The 16101-nt window shown below is 32.5% G+C and overlaps 2 protein-coding genes across 2 annotated transcripts; one reads left to right on the forward strand and one right to left on the reverse strand.

Moving 5' to 3' along the window:
• Nucleotides 1–5028: 5028 nt before the first annotated feature.
• LOC149895491 (uncharacterized) lies at nt 5029–9433 on the forward strand. Its single transcript, XM_090118988.1, has 3 exons — nt 5029–5100; nt 7135–7180; nt 7579–9433. Exons 1-3 carry the CDS (start codon nt 5053–5055, stop codon nt 8124–8126), a joined length of 642 nt encoding a protein of 213 aa, XP_089975114.1. The 5' UTR covers nt 5029–5052; the 3' UTR covers nt 8127–9433.
• Nucleotides 9434–11224: 1791 nt separating this feature from the next.
• LOC149895492 (uncharacterized) lies at nt 11225–15609 on the reverse strand. The gene is made up of 7 exons (XM_090118786.1): nt 15282–15609; nt 14722–14844; nt 14177–14353; nt 13352–13526; nt 12787–12992; nt 11744–11857; nt 11225–11435 (listed from the first exon to the last, which is right to left on the reverse strand). Exons 4-7 carry the CDS (start codon nt 13436–13438, stop codon nt 11225–11227), a joined length of 618 nt encoding a protein of 205 aa, XP_089974912.1. The 5' UTR covers nt 13439–13526; nt 14177–14353; nt 14722–14844; nt 15282–15609.
• Nucleotides 15610–16101: the final 492 nt, after the last annotated feature.

The raw sequence follows: 16101 nt of genomic DNA on the forward strand, positions 1-16101 counted from the left end.
ATTATACTAATAAAGGAATAATATTTCATCGGTAAATATTTCTTTTTTAGAAATAATGCCGTTTTTCCTTAAAATTATAGAATATTTACAAGTATTACGAGTGTCACCATAGTAATCGAAATAACAATGAATGACACAGTCTACCATTCTTATTATCACGTTTAACACAAATTTCAACCTTATTTCTATGAGTTTATTTTCAAAGTTATATCTATTGAAAATTGACAACTTCTGTTGTAGAAAAGCCGATTTTTTTCGTATTGGAACAAAAAGAAACAAAACGTCTCATATACTTAGGGATGTTATTCTAAAATAAACCGTAAATTCGTGCGTTAGGATACATATTAAAAAGCTTAATTTAATATTTAAGTTAGTTTTCACTAAAATCAAGCTGTTCAATAAAAGGCATAGTTTACTTGTGTGTACTGTTTAGCTATCTGTTTAAATGTGTTGATTTTGGCGACAGCGGTTTTCATATGAATTATGACATTATAGCACTTCTATGTGTCTTGTTATTTAGATTTCTATGGGTAAGACCAAGAATGTTTAGTTGGTCACCTATCTACACATTTTTACTTATAATATTGGTTTCTTGGCAATATGTAACTTAATATATATTTTAGATTAAGAAATCTGTGATAAAAATGGATTGGGATAGTTGTAAGGCTTTTTTGTTATTTTCAAGGTTTATGAAATTAGGTAGTAAAAAAATCGAAATTGTGATTAGAACCAAATGTATCTTTCCATGTATGTTATGATTGTTTTTTGTTTAAGGGTTCGTTATTTATTTTGGGCTGAATAAATGATGCAATTTATTTGTTGTTTTTTTTTTATTTTGAACTTAACCTACCTTATAATATGCCTTTTTCTGAGAAAAATAGGTTTATGCATATTCTTTTTAAAGTCCGGTCGCGGAGCAGGAAGAATTTCGTACATTAACCTGTTATTACCTGTCACTGTCACTCCCTTGTAAAAATATTGTGTCTTGCTCGCACAGGTGCAATGACCGCCGTCCTTAGGGATTGTAAACCTTTAACCTGAGAGCGTAAAGTTTGTGTTTGCTTGATTGGTGTCAGGTGTTCAATTATGATTTTGTGCATTCAAAATTTATAAGAATAAGCCTCAAACTCTTTATGTCCAATCAAAATCCGCCTAAGTCAAAATCGCGTGTTAGACTAACGTATTTCTGTAATATTGTACATAGTATATTATTTTTTGAAAAATAAGATCATAAAGAAGTTTTACTTCTTATGTAGTACACGCACACTTTTTTTTATATAATATATCGTTGTTATTGAAAAAGTTAAAATGTAACTAACTAATAAGTATTGTAAATGTATAAAGGACATTTATTTAATAAATTAGTAAAAAACATTATCTCCTCCAAATATTTCATGTAAACTGCACTTCATTCAAAAATGTTTGTGACCACTGTCAGTAGGTAAAGAGGTCATTGTACGAAATTATTTCTGCTTCATTCTCATGGTGCTCTGGAACAGTTTCATCTATATAGACTTCGTTGAAAGTCGGCATAATGTTTATATTATCCAATTTTTTTATTGTAAATATGTATGGATTATACTGAAAATAGTTAATAATTTTAAAATTGTATTTTTGTGTTTTATTTAGCCATTTTGAAAACATTAAATAATAGTTGACTGACCGGTTGGCTCGGTTGGTAGTGACCCTGCCTTCCAAGCCAGAGGTCGCGGGTTCGATTCCCACCCGGGGCAAATATTTGTGTGATGAACATAGATGTTTGCTCTGTGTCTGGGTGTTAAATAGGTATCTATATATTATATAAGTATTTATTTAAAATTATATATGTATGTTTATCAGCCATCTGGTTTCCATAACATTTTTACTCATTTGATATAACATTGTGAGATATCGTTTTTCGGTGGCGCGACAGTTGACCTCACTGTTGATAAACGACTATTAATAATTATATTTTAGCGGTATCACATAAGTACATGAATTATTTGACCGTTTCCTGTTGATGACAAATTAACTAATGTAGTCCCATTTTCCGTAACAACGACAACAACGAACCTGTACTGTGATATAGACGAGGAACGAGAGAGACTTCTAGCGAAATTGCAGGATGAACCGGCGCCTGGACCTACAGTGCTGGAGTTGGGAGGACTGGAGTTTTCTGCGCTGTAGACTCGTGTCTCAAGCAACTAAGACAATATCAGTTCCAGAAACTGTACTGAAAATACGCCAACAATGATATTCAAGTGTTTCGGTCGCGGAACAATATGTTTTTCTATACAGAATACTACACGAATTTACAAAGCTGATTTGAAATATGTTCTACTGCAAGAAATTCAATGCGCGAAGGTTAATTGACTGTTTATGTGTTAGTTAAGGAATTAATTAGTTATAAGTTGTAATGTATAATATTTAAGTTAATTTAATTTTTATATAATATTTAATTAATAAGTTGTATTGTACCTACATATAATATTTAGGAATTTTATGTTAATAAACAGTTTAAAGCTTTGCAAAACCAACAGCCTTGTTTACTTTGCAAAGCAGGTTAATTATTTTTTCCTCATTTAACTTCTTCAGTTTTGCTAAATAATTAGTTTAACTAACGGTCTTACTTATAAAATGTTACCCATTCGCTAAGCAATGGATTAGTTATTGCAATAACCTGTCTTGTTTTTATGAATGACGTTTCATGTGAGCAAGAGCAGGACACAGCTATGGTAGGAAATGGTTGAAATTTATCCATTGTTTAACTTTTTATAAGTAAGGCCGAGTAGTTAAGGTAATGAGTAGATTGGGGAAGAATTAATAAATAAATTTGAGTGAATTGACAAAGATTATTTTAAATTTTATTGCTTACTCCTAGTCCTAAAATCTAACATATAAAGTGTCAGGTTTTACAACTTATTTAAATTGTCGAGAAATGATTGGCTTTATTTAAATTGATGTATTTTTATTGTTTTATTATTTTAATATTGGATGGGAAAATGAATTTTATTTTCTGACTATTAATGGAATATTTTGTTTTCAATTGGACATTATCTAAAACTGTATTAAGTGTATTTAAATCAATGTAGTGATACTGTTATATTATACTAATATTGCGTTTTTGAATAGTTTTTAACTTTTAATTTAAAATGTTTTTTTGACATTATTAAAAAATATGTATTATTCAGCTTTATATATATATGTATTAATCTTTATAATATTTGACTAGAGTATCAAACATAATTGTAGCGGTTGTATATTATAATCTTAATTAGTGTTATTTTTCTTTTTTTGTATTAATGAATAAATTGTAGGTATTGTAAATTTGACCTCCCTATCGCATTGGGTAAACTGTAATGGTAGGAATGGTTTTATATAAATAAATAAATAAATAAAAATGTTGTGTGGTTTTATGAAACCACGGTAAAAGTGAAACTGTTCGAACGGTTCCGAACACTGCTTTGTGTAGCGCATGTCGCGTGACGGTCGGCTGCCGAGTAGGTAACCTACTCGGCAGCCGCGATACACGCGACATGCGCTACACAGACCAAACAGTTTGAGACGATGTAATAAAAGTTTCACTTTAAAAATAAATAAATACTGAACATAGAAAGCCTTTTACCGACTCTGTTTAGAATTGATATTCACATCGAACCACAGCATCGAACAGTTAAGTATAGCCATAAATTGACGCTTAATGACAATAGAGGACTTGTTAGTATATGCTATACGCTAAGTATTTTTTGCTGATATATGTATAGTATTTTGTTTTTTAATTTTAAGAAACACTGTATTGTTTGTTTCCCAAAGACAAATAAATAAATAAATAAGTATGTGCGTGATACTTTTTAATAGTATAAAAGGGAGTTAGTTAAAAAATAACTGTTAGTTTGAAAACAATCACCCTTATGAATACATACTTCACTTCGCTTCTAGTTGTAAGCACTTTTTACAAGTAGTAAATATTAGACTTATTAGGGAGTAATTAGGAGATGTTTAGTAACACTTTTGAGACTGAATGTATTAATTGCAGCATGTTTTGTAACATAATTAATATTTGAAAAAATGATTATAAAGAAAGTTGCATATCGAATCATTTATTTTATTACACATTAAATCCTTAATTATTAAATGAATATATATCTCTCCTCAATAACAACCCCGAATGCGATCTGTTCGCGGATGGATGGGGCTCGTTGTTGTCGGCGTGCTTGAGCTTTTCTGAAAAGTTTTGAATGGTTTTTGTTTTTAATACTAGCAATCAATTTATCATATTTATTGCTGGTGTTGGGAACAGAAACCATTCATTGTATTAATTCATTATATATTAATTTATTGTTTTTCTTTTTATATGTAATTTGTAATTTGATTTAATTTTATTTTATTTTTTGTAATATAATTTATGTAATTTTTTATAATTAATGTAATTGGTGCAATACCGTTTTAATTATAATAATAAATAAATAAATAAATAAATAAATAAATAAATATTTTTGTGCAAGGATTAACCATCTGTAATTTCGAAGATAATATTTTCTTTCCCATAATGAACATTATAAATTTTTTTTTATTAAATTTTATTTAGAGTCGGTTTTAACTGCTGTAGTCATATCGCTGGCTTAAACTGTTGAAAGTGGTACATTAGGGTCTTTTTGGGTTGTGAGGATCTTTAGGCGGTAAGGGCTGAATCTCAACCAAGGTTGTTTCTAAGACCAGCTTGGGATTCGAACCCACGCCTGGCCGGTGAGTTAGTCCTAGTGCTTTATAGGCCGTGCGCCTTTGACCACTCGGCTAACGTCGCCGGCCGACATTATGTCCATATTAAAAAACATTTTTTTTAATAGTATCCTTATTTATTAGTTGTCAAGAGGGGAATATAATATTAATAATATTATAATATTAAACATGTTTTTTGGGGTAACCGATCAGCAAATTATCGCCCACAAGTCCGAGTAGCGTGATAAGCTATCACATACATAAGAATGACATCATTACATGATGATAATAAATCGTATAAAAACCGACCCATTGTAGCGCAAAGCGTATTCCAGTTTCAGGAGCCCCACGAAGATGTTCGGGAAAATAGTAGTTATTGCTGTGCGCTCGTCAAAACCAAAAGTAAGTAGTTACCTACTTATTGTCTTTAAAAAAATTTCGAATTTTTTTTTTTTATTTTTTTCTTTTATTGCATTTGCTAACGGAAATATATTCTTCTTTCTTCATTTTTTTCTTTAAAAGTTAATAACATAACTCATTATGAAATTATATATCTATCTTTCAATATTTTCAATAATATACTAGAATAAGTTTGTACGGCAAAATAAATGCCGTGCAAATTTTTTTATTTTTCAAATTATAGTAAACCGTAGTCCTGTAGCCACCCGCGTCTTACCCACAAGGGCCCCTCGCGGACGCTTGCCAACAAGATTCACCTCACCTCCCGCGCCCCTTTTAACGGCCGGGACGTCTCTCGCCCGTGCCGCCGGGGAGGCAGTCGAGGACATAGATAATATTGTATATAATATAAGAGTCTAGAGTCGAGGATAAACTGCGAACGCGACACTACGCCTAGCTATAACGTTTCCCGCGCAAACCCTGACTTTGTCTCCAGTGACCTTGTGTGTATTCTCGTATATTGTATTGTGACCTTGTGTGGATAGGCGACCACTAATCCACAACCTATATATATTTTATGGGTAGTATTTAAACGAGTGACTGTAAATTAAAGTTTTAGTTATCAAAAATAATTAATTGGGGTAACAGAATTACTAAGTGAGCGACTGACTGCGAGCGATGAAAAATTAATAGATCAGCAACAAACATTAATTTGTGTTACATAAAATACAAAATGAGCAGCTTCATAATATTTGAGCGACCTAATATTAATTGTTTGAGTGACAAAATTACGTCTTGTATTATATTCATTATTTGGCATATGATTTACATATTTATACTGAGTGGCATTTTATCTTAATCGAGGTATTTCGAATAGAAAAATAATTTTGAAAAATACTATAATGGACAGAGTAGGTACTATCAGTTCAATTTGTTTTTGAAAGTTTTATCAAATAACTGTTTGAACAATTTATTCTAGTGTTTTTAGTCGCTCTAGATGAGCGTAATTTAGTCGCTCACTTAGTAATCTATTCGCTCAACTAGTAATTTAGTCGCTCATATAGTAATGTAATCACACAGTTAGAATTCTAATATATCAAATGGATTAATCACAATCCTCCTTTAGTACGCTCAATCTGTATTTTATTATCAACTAATATTCGTTGCTTGTTTAGTTTATTTGTCGATTACTCAAATTCATACCGCTCAAGTTATTAAATCAGTATCTCATAATCAGTCGCTCACTTTATTTTCAGTCGCTCGTTTTATCATTCCCCATATTTTATTAGTAAAGAACTGACACCCACCCCCGAGTTATCATTTTCTGCCTGCTGGCAGTGGCGTACCCCATACATCTGACGACCTATGTCTATAAAATTCAAATTATTTATTTGTCAGAATTGTGGTAATACAAGGTCACATGATTTAATTAATAAAATAGTCCACACAATTCGCCAAACAATTGGCATACAAATTTTTCACGATTACATTTCAGATTATCTATACTATATAATATTATAAAGAGGAAAGGTTTGTATGTATGTATGTATGGTTTTCACGCATAAACTACTGGACCGATTTTGATGAAATTTGGCACAGATAATCTTTAGACCCTGAGAAAGAACATAGGCTACCTTTTATTGCGAAATATGTACCACGGGCGAAGCCGGGGCGGACCGCTAGTATAAATATACATAGGTACATTCAATAACATTAAAATTAACACGTTTTTATTAATATATATCACGATTTAAAAAATTCATTTAAATAATAGAAACATTTTTCCGCTAACCATATTTTCGATTTTCTATGCTAAGTTTCTATGCATTAAATTTTTTGGCATTTCACGCAGTTCTTTAGGAATGTGATTAAATACCTATATGCACATCACACTAGCATTGTTTTGAAAAAGTTTAGATTTACAGTTTGGCATCAATAGTTTCTTGCATTAGTAATCGAAAATATAACTTTCTTCCTTTATTGTTTCTCTGAAAGTCAGCAATATATCTCATTTTAATATCATGTTATTTTTTTCAGCTCTTCGAGCGGTACCTAGAGGATGAACCGAGGTCGTTGAGAGAAGGTAAATTGTTTTTTTTTTCATTAATGATCAAAAAAGTTTAGAATATCCAAAAGTGTACGCCTCATAATCTCATTTTCCATAATAAAATTTATTAGAATGAAATAATTTTTGTAAGGCGAGAGTAGAGCACTACCACAGTATTACAATATTATTTCCTATGCACTTCGCTTATGAGGCGTGCAATATATTTCTTTTTTCATTTTTTTTTCTTAAACTTAACAAACGACACATTCTGAATTTGAAATATTGTAATAGCTGAGATAAAAGCTTGGCTAGATCGGGCTTTTGGTAAATTGCATTTTATTTCTTTTCGTTGTATTAGCAATCAAAAATAAGTTTTTTTTTTTTCGTTTTATTCAGAAATATAACTAATATTTGAATTTTTTGCCTTCTTTCAGGGGAAGTGACAATTGATCGACATATATTTGTTCGGTATCTCAACTGCTCTAACCTGCAAAAATATTCATTGAGTTCAGATGTCATTGAACTAAGTAATGTCAAGGTTATGATAGACTCCGATAACCCATGTATCATTAACGCGCCGACAATTATTCTAAGAAACAATAGATTTCGGGGTTACAAACATGCTTTTAACATAACTGGAAAGAAAATAGTAATGGTTAATAACGAATTCGAAGGACCAGAACAAAATCATTACATAATTGGAGATAGCGTACTTTTAACTAACAATAAGTATGAAGGAGGTGTCCAAATTCATGAAGTAGCGGGATATGAAGTCACTGCATTCAACAATGTATATGAAGGTAGATACAGAGTCAATCAATATGCAGGAACTAATATACTGGTTATTGATAACGAATCTAAAGGAAGTCCGTTTGATGTCGTACTTGAGGAAAATGACCCGAACTTTATGCATCGTTTGTATCCTAACGATCTGTCAAATTCTGAAACTCGGACAACCCGTGTATCATTAACGCGCCGTTAATGATACACGGGTTGTCCGAGTTCACAACGATGGTATCATTTAGTTGAATGACATCTGAACTCAATGAATATTTTTGCAGGTCAGAGCAGTTGAGATACTGAATAATTGTACGTTGATCAATTGGACTTTCAGTTGAGCTTCTGTAGTTAGCATTCATCGCATCCCCAAGAAAAAGGCTTTTTTTAGGGGATGCGATGAATGCTAACTACAGAAGCTCAACTGAAAGTCCAATTGATCAACGTACAATTATTCAGTATCTCAACTGCTCTGACCTGCAAAAATATTCATTGAGTTCAGATGTCATTCAACTAAATGATACCATCGTTGTGAACTCGGACAACCCGTGTATCATTAACGCGCCGACAATTATTCTAAAAAACAATAAATTTCTGGGTGACAAACATGCTTTTAACATAACTGGAAAGAAAATAGTAATGGATAGTAACGTATTCAAGGGACCAGAACAAAATCATTACATAGTTGGAGAGAGCGTACTTTTATCTAATAATACATATCCAGGCCATTTCCAAATCCATGAAGTAGCGGGATATGAAGTCACTGCATTCAACAATGTATATGATGGTAGATGCAGGGTCAATCAATATGCAGGAACTAGTATACTGGTTTTTGATAACGAATCTAAAGGAAGTCCGTTTGATGTCGTACCTGCGGACAATCCCCCGAACTTTATGCATCGTTTGTATCCTAACGATCTGTCAAATTCTGAAACTGGAGCCTTTAATCATATCATAAAACAAACAAAATACTCTTTAGGCAAAATGAGTCCAGGAACATGGGACTTAGCGCCTACGAACCCTACCAGATTTATACAAGATGTGAAGTTTGGATCAAAAATTAATCGTCCTCCAAATGCTAATATCATTAAAAAATTCGAAGGATTAATTGATGAGCGTTTTTCGCTAATTTAATATTTCACAGACAACAAAATATTATGTTTTAAGTCAATCAGTATCAATTTGATTTATCGATAAATACAACGTCTACCTCTATAGCTATCCGTACAATGGCTCACCCAAGGTTGGATTTGACCCCTGGCAGTTTTTTAAAAAATTGCCAGAGCTCGATTCCGAGCCGCCTGTATCTTGATCAGATTTTCTGTGGTTTTCCTGTTCACTGTGCTACGGAGCGGGGCATAGGCGAATGCCGATACAGTAAAAATATTGAATGGCCACAGTCTCTATTCATTTCTTTAGATTAGTTCGTAGATTTATGATTAATGTGAAGATAATGTATGTGTAATATAATGTTAATGTAATGGAATAAATAAATATTTTTACGTAAAATAATGATTTTTTGTTAAACAACATTTTCCTGATTAAAAAAATGAATTAGAGATCATTGGTAATAACATAATTTGAATTCTTTTCAATACTTCTGGATATTTTAAACTGTTTTATTTTTTCTAATTATTTAGAATTGTTAGGGAGTAAGAGATATTTTCTAACACTTTTAAGACTGAATATATTAATTACTGGTATGAATGTTTTGTAATATTAATAATATAATTAAAAAAATGACAATTAAAAAAATGTTGTGTGGTTTTATGAAACCACGGTAAAAGTGAAACTTAGGCACAAAATTATCGTATTTGTACGATAATGACTCCGAACACTGCTTTATACATACTCGGCAGCCGACCGTCACGCGACATGCGCTACACAGACCAAAAAGTTTTGAGACGGTGTAATAAAAGGTTCACTTTAAAAAGTTGCATATTCAATTCTTTATTTTATTGAACACTAGAGGTCCGCCCCGGCTTCGCCCGTGTTACATATTTCGCAATAAAAGGTAGCCTATGTCCTTTCTCGGGTATCAAAATACATATCTCCATACCAAATTTCATGCACATTGGTTCAGTAGTTTAGGCGTGATTGAGTAACAGACAGACAGACAGAGTTACTTTCGCATTTATAATATTAGTATGGATTTAACAAAAGTTTTACATATTCATTTCACAACCATACCTACATTTCTATATCTACTTACCTATAGATTAAAAACTTTTAACTTATCTATGACTAGAAGCTAATTAGAATTAAATTAAAGCTTTATTGCTAACTAGATTTCTGCCCGCGGCTTCGCCCGCGTTTTCAAAGGAAAACCCGCATAGTTCCCGTTCCCGTGGGATTTCCGGGGTAAAACCTACCCTATGGCCCGGGGTAAAAAGTAGCCTATGTCCTTTCTCGGGTATCAAAATATCTCTATACCAAATTTCATGCAAATTGGTTCAGTAGTTAAGGCGTGATTGAGTAACAGACAGACAGACAGAGTTATAGATCAAGAGCCCACGACGGCCAGACTTTCCTTTCTTTCGGAAAGTTGAAAGTTTCTCTGTATTTGTCTCCTATACAGATAAGAACGACCAGCGACTATCAAGTTTGGGTTGTGGTTACTTTGGCAGGAAACAGGTAGTAAAGGTGTATAAAATAGTACCTAACTTTCATTATAGTTTAAAAGCTAAATTTTATATATGTTACTTGGGGACCTATAAAAAGTTGGTACCTAAGGAGCCGGACAGTTTTCATAGTTCTTACATCTTGCCAGACACATTTAAAAAATAACTAACATATCATCAAATTCACATAACTACCTAAAAGCGTAACAAATATGAAATAACCCACTAAGACATTAGTTAACTATAATTATTAAAAAAAATAAAAGTATAATATATAAGTAATAAAGTTATTACTTATCTTTTACGGGGGCTTATGTTGATGGAATTTCACGTATCTCGATGACACAATAAAAAAGTCATCGGGATACGTGAAATTCCATCAACATAAGTCTAAGTAAAAGAAAAGTAATAACTTTATTACTTATATATTATACTTTTATTTTTTTAATAATTATAGTTAACTGATGTTTTTAGTGGGTTATTTCATATTTGTTACGCTTTTAGGTAGTTATGTGAATTTGATGATATGTTAGTTATTTTTTAAATGTGTCTGGCTAGATGTAAGAACCATGAAAACTGTCTGGCTCTTAAGGTAATATCTTTTTATAGGTCCCCAAGTAACATATATAAAATTTAGCTTTTAAACTATAATGAAAGTGAGGTACAATTTTATACACCCTTACTACCTGTTTCCTGCTCTTTCTTGCACATGTTTAAGAGAACTCACAAAGTGTCTTCGCAAACTCTTTTCACTCTTATATCTCTTATTACATTCGACACAAAAGAACAATTTCTCTTTCTCATGCACTATGGAGTGAGCTTTCAAATTTGAGTGCGTGGAAAAAGTTTTATCACATTCGGTGCAGCCGAACGGTTTCACGCCGGTGTGGGAACTGCAAAAACAGACACACAAAATTAATAATATATATGATTGGTGCTAATTATGTATTTATATTTCGGGTCCGATTTGAAAAATTATTTACTAACAATATTATAAAGCTGAAAAGTTTGTTTGTTTGAACTCGCTAATCTCAGGAACTACTGGTCCGATTTGAAAAATTCTATAGGTGTTAGATAGCCCATTTATCGAGGAAATCTATATATCATCAAGCTTAGTCCAATAGGAACTGAGAAATGCGGGTAAAACCGCGTAGCACAGCTAGTTATATAATATTTAGTTAATGCCGTGTTGAATACTAACCGTAAATGTATGATAAGATGTTGTCTTGTTCTAAAGCCCTTGTTACACTCGTCGCAAATAAAATTTCTCTCCTTTGTGTGAATTTTCTTGTGGACGTTCAAAGAATTATTATCTCTGGAATGATAATAGTTTTTATATACATAAATTACATTTGTGCCTGCTAAAATATTACTTCAAAGAAAATAAAAATTGTCAATAATCCTACTTAAGTCCGGTCGCGGAACAGAAAGAATTTCGTACAATGACCTGTTTACCTACTGACAGTGGTCACAAACATTTTTGAATGAAGTGCAGTTTACATGAAATATTTGGAGGAGAAAATGTTTTTTACTAACTTATTAAATAAATGTCCTTTATTCATTTACAATACTTATTAGTTACATAGTTACATTTTAACTTTTTCAATAACCACGATATATTATATAAAAAAAGTGTGCGTGTACACACATAAGAAGTGAAACTTCTTTATGACCTTATTATTTTTCAAAAAATAATTTACTATATATACAATATTACAGAAATACGTTAGTCTAACACGCGATTTCGATTTAGGCGGATTTTGATTGGACATAAAGAGTTTGAGGTTTATTCTTAAAAATATTGTATTCACAAAATCATAATTGAACACCTGACACCAATCAAGCAAACACAAACCTTACGCTCTCAGGTTAAAGGTTTACAATCCCTAAGGACGGCGGTCATTGCACCTGTGCGAGCAAGACACATTATTTTTACGCGGGAGTGACAGTGACCGGTAATAACAGGTTAATGTACGAAATTCTTCCTGCTCCGCGACCGGACTTTAATATGTATTATAATTTTGCGAAAGTTTGTGAGGATGCGTGTGTGTTTGTTAATCTTTCACGCAAATACTACAGAACCGATTACAATGAAATTTAGCACACATATAGAGGGTAACTTGGATTAACACACAGAATAGGTTTTATCCCGGAAATCCTACGGGAACGGGAACTATGCTGGTTTTTCTTTGAAAACGCGGGCGAAAAGCTAGTAATGGCATAATGATCAAAAAATAAACTCACCTAAAAACTTTTTCACATACATCACAAGCCACATTGTCCCACACCCCACATTTAGTCCCATGCCCCAGAGCGTGGGACCATCTTTTGAACCTTTTTTTACAAAACACACATTTGAATCTTCTTCTGTGAGCTAACTTATGTTGAGCCAATACTAAATTAGTTTTAAAATGCAGCTGACATATTGCACATATGTGGTCGCCTGATTCCTGTTGGAATAAACTATTTATTAATAATAAGTACCTATAATAAAAAAAATTATAATCATTTACTTGTCACTAATCACCACAGAATATTTAGTAGCTAATGCTATCACTACATAGTATAAAACAAAGTCTCTTTCTCTGTCCCTATGTCCCTTTATATGGTTAAATTACCGTTAAAAAACGCCCGCGGCTTCGCCCGCTTTGTCTAAAACCTACTAAAATTATATATTATAACCTTCTTCTTGAGTCACTATATATATTAAAAAACCGCATCAAAATCCGTTGCATAGTTTTGAAGATTTAAGCATGCATAGGGACAGAGAAAGCAACTTTGTTTTATACTATGTAGTAATTATACTTACATAACTATGTCTAAAATTATGTTCTTGCAAAACGTCATCAGTAAGAAAACCGACACCACACAGTTCACATTTATATTTCTTATTCATATATTTGTCAGATTGCTTTTTATTTTCGATATCTTCCAATTATTGTTCCTCGATAGATAAATAGATAACTTCAAAATCGGTGTTTGTACTGCAACAAATATTGGATTAAAATGTATTAGTATGATTTGTATACGTAGTATATTATTATTAGTCTGTGGTATGATTATTTTCACACTAGCTGTGCCCCGCTGTATCACCCGCGTTGCTCCGCTCCTGTTGGTCTTAGCGTGATGATATATAGCCTATAGCCTTCCTCGATAAATGGGTTATGTAACACTGAAATAATTTTTCAAATCCAACCAGTAGTTCCTGAGATTTGCGCGTTCAAACAAACAAACTCTTCAGCTTTATAATATTAGTATGGATATTCAGGGTACAACACACCACGCCACGCCACGCTACACAATGCCACACCTTCCCACGCCACGCCACGCTACACAATGCCACACCTTCCCACGCCACGCCATGCTATGCCACGCTACAACACGCAACGCCACACCAAACCATGTCATGCAAAGTCTTTTTCTATAACTGTTTTAACATCTATAATATAAAAATGAATCGCAAAATGTGTCGGTAAGCGCATAACTCTTGAACGACTGAACCGATTTTTTAATGCTTTTCTTATAATATTCCTTTCAAGTACAATGATGGTTCTTATGGAGATAAACGTAAACATGTACCACGGGCGAAGCCGGGGCGGACAGCTAGTCATAAAATAAATTTAAATCAATATACCTTGAATTTTTTTCCCCAACATTGTCCCATTCACAATCTATCAATTCATCATTTTCGGTACAGCTATTGCTCATGCTCATGGTACTCAGGAACAGTTTCATCTATATAGACTTCGTTGAAAGTCGGCATAATGTTTATACTATCCAATTTTTGTATTGTAAATATGTATGGATTATACTGAAAGAAATAAATTTTAAATTATATTTTTGTTTTATTTAGCCATTTTGAAAACATTAAAATATAATAATTGACTGACCGGTTGGCTTGGTTGGTAGTGACCCTGCCTTCGAAGCCAGAGGTTGTGGGTTTGATTCCCACCCGGGGCAAATATTTGTGTGATGAACATAGATGTTTGCTCTGTGTCTGGGTGTTAATTATCTATATATGTATAAGTATTTATTTAAAACTTTATAATATTATGTATGTTTATCAGCCATCTGGTTTCCATATTACACAAGCGAAAGCTTAGTATGGGATCAGATTGTGCCGTGTGTGAATAATGTCCTGAAATATTTATTTATTTTTTTTAAATAATAACTACATACTTTACTTACATCATCCGTTCTATCATTAACTATTGTTTCTTGACATAATTTAATGTATTGAAGAAATTTTTCAATTTTCTTTAGTACTTTTTCACACCAAACGCAAATGAATGATGGATCGTTCTGTAATTTTTATAACATTTATATTTTTACTATAATAATTTATATATAAGTACTGAATATATTACACTAGCTGTGCCCTGCGGTTTTACTAGCAGTGCTCCACTCCTGTTGGTCTTAGTGTAATAATATTATATAGCCTATACTCTATAGCCTTCCTCGATAAATGGGATATCTAACACCGCAAGAATTTTTCAAATCAGACCAGTAGTTCCTGAGATTAGCTCGTTCAAACAAACAAACTCTTCAGATTTATAATATACTAGCGGTCCGCCCCGGCTTTGCCCGTGGTGGTCTCTATACCAAATTTCATGCTAATTGGTTCAGTAGTTAAGGCGTGATTGAGTAACAGACAGACAGACAGAGTTACTTTCGCATTTATAATATTAAGTATGGATTATGTAATAAGTAAAGATATTCAAGTTTTACATGTAACTTACATTAAATCCGAGCTTGAGCAATAATTAATGTGCTATGTTTTCATCTACAATTCGACTGCCTTTTCTACGGCATAAGCAACAAGATTCGTTGTTCATTTTGATTTATTTTGTATTGTACTTGCAAGTTTCACGTTTGGCTACGATCTGTTAAACTTATGTTTCAACTTAATGATCAATAAACGATTTAATGAGTCTTTACGGGACTTTATCACAAATCTAACTATATGAAAAATTTAACATGAGTCAATTTAACACGCTAAAAAATCCCTCAAAGATAATTTAAAAGCGCATTTTAAATCGTAGTGATTATATTCTCTTTGGCACCTCTTTGGCGCATTTGTTGTTTGTTTATTTTTTAACATTTTATTTTTAAATCTTCAGAAGTCGGGTTTTTGATCAGATAGGGAGTCTTTTTGAAATAAAGACCTTACCACACACTAACTAATGTCATTCTGAAAAGATATTCTAAAATTAAAATTTGCTAAAGAGGAATATTAATAATATTATAATATATTATTAATATGTTTCTCGGTTCCATAATACTCGGGTACCACCAGAAGGACGGTACCCGGACCTTTGGAAGGCTTACGTGGGGACACGGATCCAACACGCAGAGGCCCTTTCGAGAATTTTACTGTGTTGTGGGACACCACCATATTATTAATATTATTATAAGGAAAAAAAGATTTAAATACTTACATATGAGCATTCGAATTTATTTAATATTATTGAACCTTAGAGTATATATACTATCTATAGAGTGCGAACAACCAAGTGGGAACAGTAGGCACAGGTGGGAACAACACGACGTTCCCGCCGC

This window comes from Colias eurytheme, chromosome 31 (assembly GCF_061535395.1).
Source record: "Colias eurytheme isolate Ceu_HAF_F1 chromosome 31, ilColEury1 Martin Lab GWU primary, whole genome shotgun sequence".
Lineage (NCBI taxonomy): Eukaryota > Metazoa > Arthropoda > Insecta > Lepidoptera > Pieridae > Colias > Colias eurytheme.